Source organism: Gekko japonicus, unplaced genomic scaffold (genome assembly GCF_001447785.1).
Source record: "Gekko japonicus isolate JY-2015 unplaced genomic scaffold, Gekko_japonicus_V1.1 scaffold4814, whole genome shotgun sequence".
Lineage (NCBI taxonomy): Eukaryota > Metazoa > Chordata > Lepidosauria > Squamata > Gekkonidae > Gekko > Gekko japonicus.
This window is the reverse complement of record NW_015170414.1, coordinates 184-17,366: the sequence shown is the minus strand read 5'-3', so window position 1 is coordinate 17,366 and position 17,183 is coordinate 184. Positions and strand designations below refer to the sequence as shown.

Below are 17,183 nucleotides of genomic sequence, written 5' to 3'. Positions count from 1 at the left end.
TCCCATCTGAAGGCAGTTTCCTGAATGACTGTTAAATAATTTGCTCCCTCTGCATTTACTGTTAGTGTATGTAGATTAAACATTCCCAGTACAAATAAACCTAATGTAACAGTGCATAGTAATATTAAATGGATTCTGCATGATCATCTACATTCAGTAGCCAGACAAAAGGCAATATAACAATGAGAAGAATGCACCAAAATATTTCAGTAATGTCTCTAAGAGCCAAAAATAAACTAAGTAAAGGATAAAGGTTTCCCTTGCTCGAAAGCCAGTCGAATCCAACTCTAGGGATGCGGTGCTCATCTCCGTTTCCAAGCTGAAGAGCCAGTGCTGTCCAGAGACATTTCCGTAGTCATGTGGCCAGCATGACTAGACGCCGAGGCGCACGGAACACTGTTTTCTTCCAACCGAAGTGGTACCTGTTTATCTACTTGCAGTTTCTTGCTTTCGAACTGCTAGGTTGGCAGGAGCTGGGACCAGAGACGGGAGCTCACTCTGTCTTGTGGCACTCGGGTCTCGAACTGCTGAACTACCAACCTTCAGCATCTTAACTACTTGAGCCACTGCAGCCCCCCCCCCAAAAAAATCTACAATACTGTAAATACCTACTATTATGACACCTTATAAGCAGTCCTGGACACCAGGGGAGTCTTCCTTTTACAGTGCCCATGGCATTACTAGAGCAATTATTGAGTGCATTATTGGCTGAGTGAAAATGAAATTCTCAGTGCTGCACTGCACTTGTACCAACTTGTGAAAACATAATTGTGCACTGCATGCTTCACATGGCTATTCATAATTTTATACCAGTTCCTAGAGATGAATCATATATTGACAATGTATCCTCACAACTTCCTGAAAGGCAAATTCATTCTAGAAGGCAAGAACGTGATGTGGCAGCAATTATCAGAGATGGTATTGTTGAGAATGACTTCCCTTGAAGATAAAAGGATCATGCTTTGCAAACTGGTACCTTTGACCAAGCATGATGTTCATTATCCTGGCCCAGTGTACCTTTGAGGGGAGCTTCTCGTTAGCTTTTCCCCAGAGCTTGATTTCATAGCCTAAAGAAGTACAGCAATTCATTCACTCTCCCATCTTGTTCCTCCAGGAGCCACTTTGATTACAATGAAATTGTTGGGTCCTTTCTTGAAACTTGTCCTTTCAGATCATAGACAAATTTTTCTGGTAACATGATGCTAAGAACCAATCCGTTGCAAAAACTGTACTGCAAACAGGAATTGATTGCACACCAAACAACTTCAACATACATTTCCAATATTAATTTATCCCTGAATGGGATCTCATTAAAGGAATATATTTAAGGAAAGGATGTGTTCTAGAAAAATGATTCTAAGGGACATGATTAATATTTGTAATATGGAGCACATCACACTGTTCACCAAAAACTGAATGGGAAATGCTCCTGGAATTGCTTGTGCAATGTTTTGCACAAGAGGAAAACTAAGTGGGGTACAATAGTTTTGATTTAGCACAAGCAGCCAGAGGAGGTCATTCTTCACGCTTCTGCAAGAGCTCTACTACAAGCAGTCTTCTGCTGGATCCAAACCAATGTAATGTGTTTGCCATATCTGGAGCATTTAGAACTCCCCACCATTCTGTCCTGCAACAACCAGCTTACAGATGACAACATGGCAGCAGCACAGACTGGAGAGAAAGCTGAAAGACTTGGTGGATCAGCTATGCATTATGGGTTTTACATTACCAATGCATTATGCTATGAAAAAGTATTGATCTAGCTTTCCAGGACAGGCAAATCAAATTGGAATTTGCTGTAATACAAGGTCTTTGTCAATTAAAGATAGACCTTCAAAATCAGCACACAACTGAATAGCCAACAGTGGCCCCGGTCACACGGAGCATTAGGCATGCTAGAGAGATGGAAGATAGGCGGATTTTCTGGGTGCGATCTCACCGCCACATCTGGGAAGCGTAGAGCTCCCGTGGCGCACCTAAGGCTTCCTGCCGAAGATGCGGGGTAAAAAACTAGTACCTCGGAGGTACTAGTTTCCGGAAACCGCGGGGCAAGGGCGGGTGTCTGATCGCATTTCCGGTGGTAGTTCCGGTGCCCGCCCATGTCCCCTCGCAAAAAGGTTCCCCCCCCCAAGTCTCCATGGATGCGCACAAGCACCCAACAGAGCATGCGCACATTTCAGTTAAAAAAACAAACACAACCCCATTTGCCGCGCCGCTCCGCTTCTTTGCCGTGTCGTGTGATTGGCACCTCCCCCCTAACCACGGGAACTCGACGGGACCTCAACCCGACGCCTGATCGCGCAGTCGCACGTTAGTTTGCTCCGGGGCAAACAGCCATGCCTCGCCCCCGCGTTTTCCTGCCCGGGTGGCAAGGCCTATGGTTTGTATCCAGTAACTTATAGACATAAGGATCACAGATCTTTTCTTTATTCCCCCTCCACACACACACAGCAGTTCCTTTCAACCCCAGGAAAGGCAATTCTTGGAACTGCAGGTTGCAGGGCTACTGTGAGGAGGAGGAAGAGGTGGGATCACACCTCTGAGAAGAGAGGCAATTTTGTCTTTTTCCCATTTGTCACTGCAGCTCACCAAAGAACATGGCTATTAATTCTTGCAGGTCCCATAACACCGGGAATCAATTTTTCTTAGAGTATGTAGGTACTGTTGAATGAATGGGATGCAACAAAGACTAGAAGCACATTGTGCTAAATAACTGCTGAATCCAACCCTTAGGCTATATCTCAGAGTACTTGTATCTAGCATACTGTTCAGAAAGGCTCCTGAAGTATAGTTTATGTAATAATCAACAGGTTGCTGCCTTAAGCAAGCTGGATGGTGTCATAACATTTCTTCAGGACCCACATAAGTAAATTTAATTCTCTCTGTGAAATGACAGAATATCCATGTTCTGGAGCATAGTACAGCATCTTCCCATTTCCCCCAGCACTACATGAACATGGTAGTCAGTAGAGAGAGGACAAGGCTCTTGAGTTTAAGGAAATTTTTCATGCAAAGATCTGCTTATGCAGTGGGCAGACCATGCCCATGATATTTTTAATATCAAGCACATGATGCTCTCAAACCATATTTTCATTATTATTTTATAAGGAAAAGTTTCTTACAAGTCATAGTATAAGATTCATGTGGCAAAATGCTACTGTTATGTGGTAGCTGAAGCATGATGTTCATTATCCTGGCCTAGTGCACTGGGGTGGATATGAGAATAAAGATGTGGGGAGAAGACAGGACACTGTGTTTGCTACCCCAAACTATTTGGAGGACAGACAAGATAGAAATGCAGTAAATAAATAGTCCAATTCCTAATATTACTCACTCTTTTTACTTTAAAAAGACATGGATGAAACAGGCCAAAGAATTTTATGCTGAAAAAGAAACATCATAAATTTATGACAATCATTTGAATGGCATATTGTTTTCGGGTGACACTGCATATCAATGTTACCATTGCTTTCAATAATAAAAGGCTTTTATATGGACAGCAGAGGTTATCAAATTCTCACTGAGCAAACTTAAGACTTCCACACCAGGGAGTTGCTCATCAGACTTTATTAACTCTATGTTAGGACTCTTGTAGTTGTTGTCCTCTGGTGTAGTATTCACACTGCTGGGCCATCAGACAGTAATATGTAGGAGGTAGACAGCTGACAAGCAACTTCATAGCATGAGGATTTTAAGGAACAGAATAAGCATCTGGGTAAGAACCAAATGTATTTAGGTCAAGGTAAACACATACACAAAGTGTGAATATTAAATGGAAAATTCTTAATCTACACAACAATTCAGAAGTGGAATGCTTTGAACTGAAACAAGAACAGTAAATCAAAGAAGGAAGAGGGCTTAGGGTCAGAAATGTATGTCAAGCATAAATATGAGGCAATGCTGACTTCGGTCTCTATTGGAATATGATTGCTAAACTCTTTTCCCCTCTTCTTATGATATTTGACACATTTAGTTTTGCATTAAAATGAGGTGCAAAGTAAATGAGATGTTGGCAGATCCATGATGGGATTTCCCACTTTTTGTTTTAAGTTTAACCTGGAAGATCTGACATTCTACTAAATCCTGCCTCTCCCAAAGCTGCTTTTTGCCCTATGGGGAAAGCATACAAGTATCTCTTTAAAAACATACTGGATGACACATCTGCTGTCTCATCTAGTTTGGCCCTGAACACAGTGCCCCTTCATGCATAATTTTCCTACAGAGGTAGAGCTACTGCTTAGGAAAAAATGTGCATCTGAACGGAATCAAATCTGAAAATCACACATCTGTTTTGCTGTAATCACAGAACTTTCAAAATCACTGATGCTTGACATTTAAGACTTGAGCAATGTTACATCATCACTGCATGCGGCATCCTGTTAGGTGTCTCCCCCCCCCCCCAAAATTGGGACATACCAGGAAAGCAGCACTGGCTTATTGTAACCAATGAGTGGTTGCACAAACCATCCAATGGAAACAACAAATAGTTCTGGGCTGGTACCAGTTTTCATTTGGGTTCCTTTGGCTCTTACGTGTTTGTCCAGGACAGTAATGCCATATAATATTACAGCATAGCTTTAATATAAGGGATATTTTTTTTAAAAAAAATGCAGTGATGAAATAATACCTTTCTAACAAATAAATGAAAAATCCTTTCTCCAAGAGTTCCATTATCCCTTCTACTAGCAATCACAGAAAGAACATGCATGGGAAAAATAAACAGATTCTCTGGAAAAAAAAATCTATTTATTCAGTGCTTCTAGCTTATCAAGTACAAGAGCAATCTGGCCTTCTGTTCCAGGTCTACTTCACACCACAGAGATATGCTTCAGTGGAATTTCTCCTGCTTTACCTATAGGTATTGATACTTGGGATAAAAATCACAAGTATTCAACTTTTCAATACACATTGGGTTGGATCCTATGATCTCTGCCTTCCTCCTCCTTCAGTCTCCCCAAAGCCAATGACAGAGGTCAAGGAAGCTCAGTGGACAAAAATGCTGTGAGCTACTGGTGGGGGAAGGCTGCAGTGAGGAAGGAGAATCGGTCAAAATTGCCCTTCTTCTCCCAACAGAAGCCTTGCTGCAGCAGTGGAAGAAAGGAAGGGGAGGGGCATCGATTTTTCCCAATTCACGCTCCATATGATATCCCATTGCAGCTTGCGGAATTTGGTCCACAAAGCTCCACCAAATAACAGCATTAGCTTTTTAGGGTCTTTGGAGGCTACTTAGAGGGAGAGAAAAATCCATGATCTAACACGATATGCCTCTGAACATGATGTGTCTTCTGAGTAAGAAGTTTATTTTAAAACAGGAGCTTTTTCTTTCCATAAAATTTAGCTACATTACTAAATAACTAATACTCGACTTTCCTTACCTTCAAAATAAATGCCACAGTTGAAACAGGATGGTATTTTGTCAGGTGTAAGCTACTACTGTATCCAGTAAAGACCATATGGCCTTATATTATTAAAATATATTAAAATACACAGTATTCATACTATACACAATTACTGCACAGCAGGAAAAAAAAATCAGGACTCCAAATCTGGTCTGTGAGATCAAGATGGACGTGGAAAAACCCTGAGTGCCCCCTCTTGTGTTACATTTCTAAATTACAGGACCAGTTCCACATGATTTTCTTGAGTTCAAAAAAGCCACATAGGAAAGTTTTCATATGTACCGACTTCTGGGAAAACTTGTGTATGCCAAGAGTCCAGAAGCATATCAGAAGCATTTATACCTCACTCCACAGTAACTAGGAATATAAATCTTTTTCATGGTACTGATATAGGCAAGGGAATGATTTCTACAGCACTTGTAAGACTTAAAAATGTCACACAGGAAGCATCTCTGAGATGGCATCTTAGTGCTTCCCTCTTGTGCAGGATGAGCAATAAGAGCTACAGATCTATTTGGCAAGATGGAAAATGGGCTTTAAAATGTCCTGTCTTTGTAGCACATTCCCATTTACGCCACTTACATGCCAAATCAAAATCCAATCAAGCATCATAATAAATATTGACTTTAAAATTACATAAATGCAATTTATAAATATCTGCAGGTTTCCCCCCCTCTCTTTGCCAGTCTGATGGCAGAAATGTTTCTGATTGCATTTCCAGTAGTTTTAAAGGTTAAATCTTCTTCTGCAAGATTGGAAGAACAGTCCAGCTAGCTCTTGCTACCGCTCTGCTGTTGCAAGTGAAGTTGCAAGATCAAGTCTCTAATTTCTTCTCGCTTATTTTTCACCACCTGACGAGGAAACCAGCGCTCTAAGTGCAATGGAAGTTCAAAGTTAACAATAGGATCCTGCAGATTAAAGGAAAAATTATGATGTTGTATTAATTTTTTTAAAAAACAGGAAAATATTGCTATCTCTGCATAAAATTTCACTTTAAACAAATTCCAAATACATGTAAACAGTGCTTGTTAAAGGGCTGTGGTGCTCACGGGCACACAGACGCAAGAAGTAGTGATTGAGAGACTTATGGAAAAGACAAGACAATGCAGGCTTGACAGAGAGGCTTGGTGGGACTATTATGGCGCATGCATGCTGCATATTAAGGAACATTTTGAGCATTAGTAGACAGTTCAAACAATGGTAGCTAATGTTTACTTTAAATTTTAATAAACCTAAATCGTCAATATTTGGAGTATATACTGATGCTTAAAACACTAAAATTCTATGAGAAACTAATCTGAGACTGTGTTACATTATATTTCCTTACGATAATAAACTTGGTGACCAGAACCACCTATGATGCCATTACCATCTGGAACAAAAACAGCGATTCAAAGTGATAAATGATTACTTGGGGTTGGCCCCACACATTTACTGCATTCGTACTGTTAAACAGCGTTCATTTGGTAAATACTTTTTCATAAAATTATGACTCTACAGGGCCGAAAAGGGATTCAAAATATAAATCTTAGATAAATATAAATCTGAACCTTCTGAAATCACAAAACCTAGACATCCCAGCAACAGACTAAAGTCACATGGTGTATGCAGACTTTAACAAACAAACAAAAGTCTGCTGGATCGCAGCATCTGCTATCACCTGCTTTCAGTTCCCAAAGGTGAAATGAATCAAAAGGCAAAAAAAGGGAATACCTAATAATCTCATTTATATCTTCCCCAAGTAGGCAATAAGAAATGTATCTGATTTGAGCATTTGTTCATCCATTTGCCTATGGTAAGATGGGGATTTCAGAGTTTTATCTAGAAAAATTGAAAGAATAAATCAAAAAGTATATTTTTTGTTCCGTCAGGTCTTTGGGTGAGGTGGCGGGCATCCATTTTAGTTGGCCTCCCTGCTTTAGCTCCCAATCTACTGAAAGTTCTGACTTCTTCTAAATAGCCCTAACAGTCTTTCTTTTATATAAATTGCTGCTACCTCTAAATTTTACTGTTTTAATGAATTTATGTAATGTAATTTTATTGTAATGAGTCTTTGACTCTGTTTATTATGATCCACCCTGAGCCTGTTTGGAGAGGGCAGAATAAAAAAATGAAAAATAAAAAAAAATATTTAAATGTTCTGCACCTTGAAGAAAGTCTCCACATACTGCAGTAAATATACTCCACAATCACTACTGTTATTTTGTTTAGGGACTCTTGGACAGAAATCCACCATTGTTGATTTGCTGAACACACGACGTGTTTTGCGTTTTGCTTCCCATTCCACTTCTAAATATCTGAAATCATAGCATACAGTTATTTTTGTGTGGATACATGGACATAATAAATATCTGCAATAGTACACACACCTGGATAAGATTTATTGACAACTTTATTAATGCCATTTATTTTTCCTTGTATAAACAGTTCTCCTACCCTCTATTTGGATATACGGACATGGTCTTCCATAAGGCAGAACTTCCGTGGCTAGGAACCAAAGCATCACTTGGGGATGAAGAAGCAATGTGTATGCACACTTACTTGTGTCTTTTTTTCTTTCTTTGACGCCAGAGCCTCACATTCCTGGCCCATCTATGTCTGGGACAGAAGAATTGTTGAAAGTAAAGGCCCTGAAGGCCTTGTTCCATATGTAAAAGTTCTCCATATGTGACCCATGATATCCAGGCTTCTGGTGATTGGCAGTTAGTTTGTTATATTGTAATGCCTTCCAGAGCGTACTGACTCTTTATCAACAAATGAATTTTAATAGGGGTCATATTTTGAACAGAAAAAGGGCTGAATGGCGAGAAATATTGGCTTGGTCCACTAACTCACTATAGCATGGACTGAAATTCTGGCAAAGCACTCTTCCACTTTTTGGTATAATCAGCATCAGAGGGATCTGGCTGAGGTCTTCCCTAATATGCTTCAGCTGTTTATTCCCATTGCATCTGTCTTGACTAGCAAATGGAAATCAGCTGCTGAGACCCATAAGGGAAGATTTTTGGCATAAAAAATGAAGGTATTGGAGGGCGTAATTGTAAAGGGAAGCACCTGGGACCTGAACCCTTTGGTATTCAATTGCTTGCTAACAGCATGGTATTTTAACTTTTCTTATACCACAAAACTTATGTCAAATGTTCACAAATGGCCAGGACTTTATTTCATCTTAAAGAGTAATTTGTATAAATATAAACCAGTTTGCAAGTTCATTTGTGTACCTTGTAAGTTTATTGCACAGATATTTGAAACACAGATCAAAATAACTTTACAGTGCATTTTGCATAATAATAAAAAGCAGCATACAAATATTTTATATATATAATTAATGCAGGACAACAGTTACATATTATGAAAATGTAAGCTAGACATGTTGATACATGGCACACACAGGGGCGTAGCCAGAATAGCGATGTTGATACATGGCACCCACAGGGGCGTAGCCAGAAAATTTTGGTTGGTGGGGTATGGGGAAATCTGGGGGGGGGGGCTGGCTGCACCTGCTGCTCCTCTTGCAGCAGCAGCAGAAGCAGCTCCAGCTCCACTGCAACCTCTAGTCCTCCTCTAGTCCTTTCGACTTGAAAGACTTGATTCTGGGCTGCTTTTCTGTGTAAGTTGGGGTGGGGGAATCTCTGACTCTCTCTATTTTGCATTTTGTAAGTGTATTTTTTGCATTTCTAAAAACCTTTTTTGGGGGGGCCTGGGAAAAAAGGGGGGAAAAGAGAGACAGAAGCTTTTCCCGCCAGATTTTTTTTAAAAATTTGTCTGAGGGGGCAGCACTCATTTCGGGGGGGGGGATTACCCCAAATGCCCCCCCCCCCGGCTACGGGCCTGGGAACACATATACAGTTGATCTAAAAGAAGGTTGACAGCATCTGTTAAAATGCAGAATCAAATGAAGCACACTGTTACTCACTCTCTCAAGAGTTGAACTGTATTCTGTATGGAACTTGCCTTTAAGGAATCCAATATAAGGATACATGGTCTACAGAAAAGAAAATAAATTTCATTTTCCATTGCCTACACGATCAATGATTAGAAGCAACTTTGTTTTGTGAACTTCCAAGGAAACATAAATAACTTGTTAAATATGACTAAGGAAACAAATTAGCAGCTGTTGTATTAGGTGTAGAAATATACTATGATACAGCTACTTTAAAAACAAGTATAGTCGAATACTGTTGTGTTGTTACAAATACAGAGGCCTACCTTTTACAAATCTTCTTTATTTCAGAACTGCTTGAGTAACTCTGAAAAATAATTTCACAAGCACTAATCAAATATAAGGAAAACAGACGACTAAGCAAATTCACATAATTTAATACTTACATAATAAGATAACTATTAAACTGACCATAAAATGCTTTTACTAATTCATATTCTGCCTTCCTAGCATAACAACACAAGAACATGAAATATCACAATAAACTTCCACAATTCCATAATTGTGACTATGTCTATCCAAAACTTGCACTTTTGGACTTAACTGCTGAAAATGAGGCCTGGCCTGTAATGGAGGAACAAGAGGCTTGATGAGGTCAGACCTGATTCATCTGGAAGATCTGCTCTGCAGCATGCGTGTGTGTGTGTGACCTGTGCTATGAGACCATTTGACAGGAGGGAAGGAAGAGGTTGGAGAGGTTCTGTGCTTCTGGTGCCTTTTACTGGCACTGGCTAGTTGCAACCCAAAAGTCTTTATAAGAACCTTCTTAATTCATTCCCCGCAATAATTGGGGGTGGGAGTCAGAGACAGAACTGGCCTTCAGCAATTATGACAGAGAGGAACCCTCTAGTAGCCAAGCTGAGGAATGGCACATGGTCATGAAGAAGTCAGGGCAGGATCTTAAAGGGGGCTTGCCTCCTGTGTAATACAATAGTTAATGGTGTGAAAAAGCCCATAGGCATCTTTTCAGTGTTGTCTATCTGGGTACAGAGGACTCAGTGGCTTGAAAGCAGCTCCTCTGCAGGACCTTGTGCATGGCAGTTTGCCTTGCTTGAGAGCCCAATCATTGGCTTCTCTTCTTCTCTTCCCAGCATCTGAAACAGCTCTCCACTTGCCAGTGGTTCTCCACTGAGAGGATATGGGGCAGCTATGCTGACTCCTTGCCTGTGAAGAGTGCTGGTGAAGTCTGAGGGAGGGACAGGCCATCAAGGTGGTAGTGAGGGTGGGTTGAAAAGGCCTTTGAGCTGTCCCCTGATCTCCCAGGGAGTGGAACAATGACTCCCTAGTCCTTCCTGACACTTTTTGCAAAGGCAAGAGAATACGGAAAGGAAGAGAGAAGGATGAAGTCCCTAAAGAAAAGTTTGTAAAGAAATGGGTTCAGAAACAAAGGAGAGGAACCTAGCTGTGAAGCAGAAGATACTATTACTGGGATTCTAGTCACCCCCAGGCTATTTAAAGACCTGCCTAATTAGCTTAGCCTGTATGTGAACCACGTTGGTGGAGTTACCCATCCTGGGGTCCCTCCTCCACCTTCGGAAAATCCTCTGGTACTGAACAGAGGCACAAACCTTCTCCAAACCCTGTTCATACTTCTGTACTATAGTTTTGTATCAGTTAATTCCTGCAATGTTAAATGACTGAAGGTATTAAGGAAAATTCATGCACTTATCAGAACTTATTCAGTATTATATCTAAATTATTTGTTCCTGAATTTAACATAAAAATGGATGGACAGAAACCTGTTTGTATTCTGTCGAACATCCACTTCTACAGGTCTTTTGTGACAAACCACAAATCATATTTTCATTTGTTCACAATTATAACTTTTTAAGACAACTGTATGGCTGAGACAGTTGGACTATAAGGAAGGCCGAGCGCCGAATAACAGATTATTTTGAATTATGGTGCTGGAGAAGACTCTTGAGAGTCCCCTGGACTGCAAGGAGATCAATTCAGTCATTCCTAAAAGAAATCAACCCTGACTGTTCCCTGGAAGGCCAGATACGGAAGCTGAAGCTCAAATACTTTGGCCACCAAATGAGAAGGGAGCACTCACTGGAGAAGACCCTGATGCTGGGAAAGATTGAAGGTCAAAGAAGAAGGGGACGGTGAAGGATGAGATGGTTAGACAGTGTTATTGAGGCAACAAACATGAAATTAAGCAAACTCCGGAGAACTACGGAAGACAGGAGGGCCTGGCGCGATGTGGTCCATGGGATCGCGAAGAGTCGGACTCGACTGTGCAACTGAACAACAAGACATAACAGCCACTTACTTGGGAACTTCTGGAATCCAAAGTTGGAGACAGCCTTTGATGTTGACCATTATCTAACATTATGCAACAAACAAAACTGGGTTACGGACAAGAATTTTGGTTTTTTTACTGTAACTGAAGAAGGGATGGACTTGAGTAGTGAAAAGCATAAAATAAATGAATAAAATATTACATTTCTTTTGCATATATTTTAAAACAGGATTGAGCTATAATGGCATAACACTATCCCCATTTCCCTTTTAGATGAAAAAATGGAGATGCACGTGAAGGTTCTGTTCACAAAATTAAAAAAACAACCAAATATTAGACCAAAATCACAACTTGCCCATGGGGGTAATGAAAGTTGTGGTGTATGGTGTAAAATTTCTTAGGTCTCTTCAATTTCTATAATCTAGTGCAAGATACACACTGAAAGAATTACTAAACACACAACACCTTTGTTACCTCTTTTCACCTTTGTTACCTCTAAAGTAACCCCAAGCACTTAAAAGAACTAATTTTCCAAGCTAGTACTAGAGTTAATGCAATTGATCAGACACAATTGGTATGTCCATATGAAATGTAATTCAGCAAATAAATGGATGCTGAGACTTGGGAGAAATAAAGATTGTCTCTAGCAGGGGTGGAAACTAGTCCAAGGGTCAAAAATACTGATTTTACTGAACAAAATTCCAAAAAACCCGACCAAATACTGACCAAAAACTGACAAAGTACTGAACAATTTAATGTCAGCCTACTGATAAGCTAGCGTTTTAAATGTAAAACTAGGACTTCATTAAAAATTATTATTATCTGGCCTCCACCATCTCCATAGCCAGCCCCATAGCTAGATGTGACCAGATAAAAGGGTTGCACACCTTTTTATTGATTTTTTATGAATAGACAATGTTTTCATTATTGTACAAAATTTAAGGCAAAAAAAGATCCCCTTTTAAGAATAATCACATAACTGCAGATAATAAAACAGCAAAAACATATTAAAAACCAAAGTAATAAATATGACAACCAAACATAATTACTGTAAGGTAAGACTTGTCTTTGCTTGTACTTTATCTTTGGTTTTTTGATGAAAAAAGAACCGGCCAGCAGCCTGCCATCCCTGGTGGAGGCCGTGTCTGGCTGAGCATTGGAACACCCTAGACCTATCGTCCTGCGTGATTTCAATGTCCATACAGATAGGGACGATGTGGCCTCCACTCAGGCGATGGATCTAGTGTCATTCGTGGTGGCACTGGGACTCTCCCAATATACAACAACTCCCACTCACCGGGCCGGACACACGTTCGATCTGATCTTCGCGTCAGGGGTCACAGTGGACCGGGTCACTGCCTCAGCAGTGCCATGGTCGGACCATCATGCCCTGAAGGCCCATCTGAATGTTTCACCCCAGCCCTGTTTGGGCAGCAAGCAGATTTCAGCTTGCCCATGGAGCCAAATGGACCTATGTGGCTTCAAATGACCCTGCGGGATCCGATGCCCCCCTGGCGGCTTGTTAGATGAGCCTGTGGAGGATTGGCACAGCTGACTCTCGGCAGCCATCAATGAGATCGCTCCCTGACGCCCTCTGCGCCCTCACTCTAGGCTGGCTCCTTGGTTTATCCAGGAGTTGCGGCTGATGAAGCAAAGGCTAAGATAGCTAGAGAGACATTAACGGTGTGCCTGCATCAAAGCCACAAGAACATCTTATAGGACATTTATGAGATCCTATGAGATGGCAGTCAGAGTATTATGTGGCCACGACTGCATCTGCGAGCTCATGCCCAGTCCAATTATTTAGAATAATTCGGTCTATGACTGTTCTGCCACAAGGCAGACCAAATGTTAGGGAATTGGACACTGGCTGTGAGGCCTTTGCGAGCTACTTTGCAGATAAAGTCCTGTCGCTCCACCATGACCTCCCCAGCACAGTTGAGACAGTAAGTGAACTTGAGGCTCCATGCACGTCTTCTAGTCAGGTTATGGATTATTTCAGTCCACTCAGCCTGGAAGAAGTTGACAAATTGCTCTTAACTGTAAGCCCTACCAGGTGCTGCCTTGACCCATGCCGATCATGGCTAATTAAAGCTGGCCATGATGGGTTTCGAGATGCCCTAAGGGAGATTATCAACAAGTCCCTCTCAGAGGGACAGTTCCCTAGGGCACTCAAGGAAGCTGTGGTTCGTCCCCCCCCAAAAAAAATCTCTGGATCTGGCCAAATTGGCTAATTGCCAGTCTCCAATCTGCCCTATTTGGGCAAAATAATTGAGAGGGCTGTGGCAATTCAGCTACAGAGCTTTTTGGATGACACTTCAATTCTAGACTCCTTTCTAATCCGGTTTCTGTCCAGGCCACGGGACAGAGACAGCACTGGTCGCCCTCACAGACGACCTCCGGAGGCATCTGGATCAGGGCGGATTGGCAGTGATGTTGCTGTTGGACCTGTCGGCGGCGTTCGACATGGTAGACCATTAGTTACTGATCCACCGCCTCACCAACACCGGAGACCAGGGGCCTGCCTTGCAATGGCTGGCTTCCCTCCTTCAGGGTTGGGGACAAAGGGTGGCGCTAGGGGAGCAGTTATCCCAAAGGCACCCACTGATTTGTGGAGTGCCCCAAGGGGCGGTGCTGTTATTTAACATCTACATGCGCCCCCTTGCCCAGATTGCCTGGAGGCATGGGCTGGGATGTCACCAGTATGCAGATGACACCCAGCTCTATTTGTTGTTGGGCAGCCAGTCTGACTCTACACCGGAAGATCTGCACCAGGCGTTGCAAGCCATGGCAAGATGAAGCTCTTCCACCAGGCCTTCAACTAAGGAGCCGCACCAAATAACATTAAATAACTGAGAAGTGACAGTGCCCTGGTCCTTGGCTTACCACCAGTAGTCTGTGCTGTTGCCTAAATATAGAGACCAAGATGAGCCAACCACCAATCTGATTACAACACTAGTATTGGTTCTGCCTTCTGTAAGCATTCTTATAAGTACCTGATCACTTACTAGCACTTTATGATAATGTAGAGTTTTATTATTGGTTTTAAGATTGTATATAATTTGTGACCTATATGTTTAATCTCTTTGTAAGCCACCCCTGAATTGAATAAATAAATAAATAAATAAAGTTATTCACGAACTCTCGTTTCTCAACAGTTTTCTGCACTGCATCCACAAGCATTTTTTCCCTTGTCCTCTTCTTCCATTGCTTTCTCGACTCCTTCTAGCATACGTTGTGCCATGCTGAATCCCACAATATCCATCACCTCTACTTTCATTGTCTTATGTTTTAACAGGTTAATTATGTTTCTATACTTTGTGGAAGTTTCTATAACTTTTACTCTTAGGAACAAAGTCCTTAAAGTACTTCATAACTAAACTGAAAACAATCTGTCTTCTCACTGGGAAGTCATGATGTTTCCCCAAAAATGCAGTAATGAAAATGGAAAAACACAAATTGCATTCACAAAAATCAAAGAAATACTGACTTTACTGACCATTTTTTTAAAAAAACTGACAAATTACTGACCAAGATGAAAAAACTGACTTTTACTGATTTTACTGACCATTTCCCACCCCTTCTCTAGGGAACTGTGAGCTAATCATTTTCTAGCCTGGAAGATTGTCCCCTAGCTTGACTTGGCTGATTTGGCCACTTGGAACTATGCCATGGTAACATCAGACTATTGTACTGCGCTTTAGTAGCAGTAGTAGTAGTAGTAACAGCAGTTGTTTATTACGGTCCTAAAACAGCAGTATAAAATTTACAACAGCAAAAGTATTTACAGAAAACCATTGCAAAGTGTAAAAAATAACATATTTCACTGAGTCAGCACGGAACCACAGTGAAATCTGGCTGCTGCACAGAATCTAGCAACTCCATCTGTGGTTCCAGGGTCAAGGTCTGCCTTTGATGTCAACTCAGAGACTCCAGCTGGTATAGAATGCTGAAGCTAAGTTACTGTGGAGCTAGATGGAATGTGCATATTACACCGGTTCTGTAGTCATTCTACATGGTCTTCTTGAATCCTCATATCTGCAGTACTGCCTCTCCTCCTATGCTCATCCATGACAGTTTCATTCACCTGATCAGGGCCTTCTGTAGGTGCCACCCTTAAAATGGGCAATATCAACAATCACCCGTACACGTGGGTTCTCTGCTATGGCCCCCACTTTGGAGGATTGGCCTGCCTGAGGAGGCCGGGAAGGCTCCTGGCATTCCATTAACTATGTAAAACAGAACTGTTCAGAAGGGCATTTCTATAAAGGTATCTGTTTGCTGTGTGTGTGTGTATATATAATTTTCTACAGATGTAACACCATTTATCTGCATTGTATCTGCATTTGGTATCATGCCTAATATTCTGTGCTTGTTTCAGACTTTTGTAATCCTAATTCTAGTACAACAGTGCTTATTAGATGTCTCAACGTATTGATTGACTTACACTGAATAATTTGCCTTGACTGTCAATGAGAAAGGCAGACCATAATTATAGCAAATACATAAACTTAAGAGGAAGAAGAGCTGGTTTTTATACCCCACTTTTCACTATCTGAAGAAGTCTCAGAGTGGCTTACAATCGCTTTCCCTTCCTCTCCCCAGACCAGACACCCTGTGAGGTAGGTGGGGCTGAGAGAAACCTGAGAGAACTGTTCTTGAGAGAACAGCTCTGAGAGCACTTGTAACTGACCCAAGGCCACCCAGCTGGTGGCATGTGGAGAAGTGGGGTATCAAACCCAGTTCTCCCGATATAAAGTCCATCGCTGTTAACCACTACACCAAACTGGCAATTATTCTACTGTAGTCATAACCATGTAAATTGATTTTCCCCTTGTATGTGGTCTGTAGACCTAAAACCAATGGCTAATATTGCCAACCTCCAAGAGCCTGGAGTTTTTACAGAATTACAACTGATCTTCAGAACAGTTCCCCTGAAGAAAATGGCAACAGCAAATGGTGCACACATCCCAACCCAGAGTGGGCAACCCTAACCCTACAGCTACATGCAGAATCATTCACTAACGTCTAAGTAATTTGTATAGAGTATCATTTCAAAACGATGCAGCATTTTTTATCATATTCTATTAAATCATTACCATTTGGCTGTAGGCTGCTATTTATATCAGTTTCTTCTTTATCATTCGAGTTATCATTAAAGATCAAAACAGTTTCTGTTCTAACAGTTCCACTTTTCATTTCAGGCTGAACAGGAAACTGGTGAATGGGTGACTGCAACGAACACTGACCCACAGAGTCTTCATAAACGACTTCGTCTAGCCAAGGGAAGCAAATTACAGCAATGTACCAATGAGATCTGCCAAGGAAAGGAAAAGAAAGTCAATATCTAATATTTTAAGGGAAGTGACAAAGCTTTTCCCAGTGTGATTGTCACTAAAATTTGCTAATAACCAGTGGGATGCAGTTATAAACCAATTCTACCATTAATACTCTTCAATGTAGCATGTAATTTTTTTCTGACCAAGTTACTAGGGAATGTTTTTATTAAGAATAACTTTTTGAATTATGCCAATCAAATACATTGCAAATTATCAAACTCAGATATTTTCATACATCACTTATGGCCTGCTTTAAT

The 17,183-nt window shown here is 41.1% G+C and overlaps 1 protein-coding gene across 1 annotated transcript; it reads right to left on the bottom strand.

The window, feature by feature from the left end:
• Positions 1-5,784: 5,784 nt before the first annotated feature.
• Positions 5,785-16,904, bottom strand: LOC107116390 (sentrin-specific protease 7-like; the record flags this gene model as incomplete). Its single annotated transcript, XM_015418291.1, has 6 exons — positions 5,785-6,307; positions 7,546-7,696; positions 9,316-9,384; positions 9,609-9,649; positions 11,618-11,670; positions 16,687-16,904. Coding segments are annotated over 6 exons (670 nt in total), but the record flags the coding sequence as incomplete, so codon positions are not given.
• Positions 16,905-17,183: the final 279 nt, after the last annotated feature.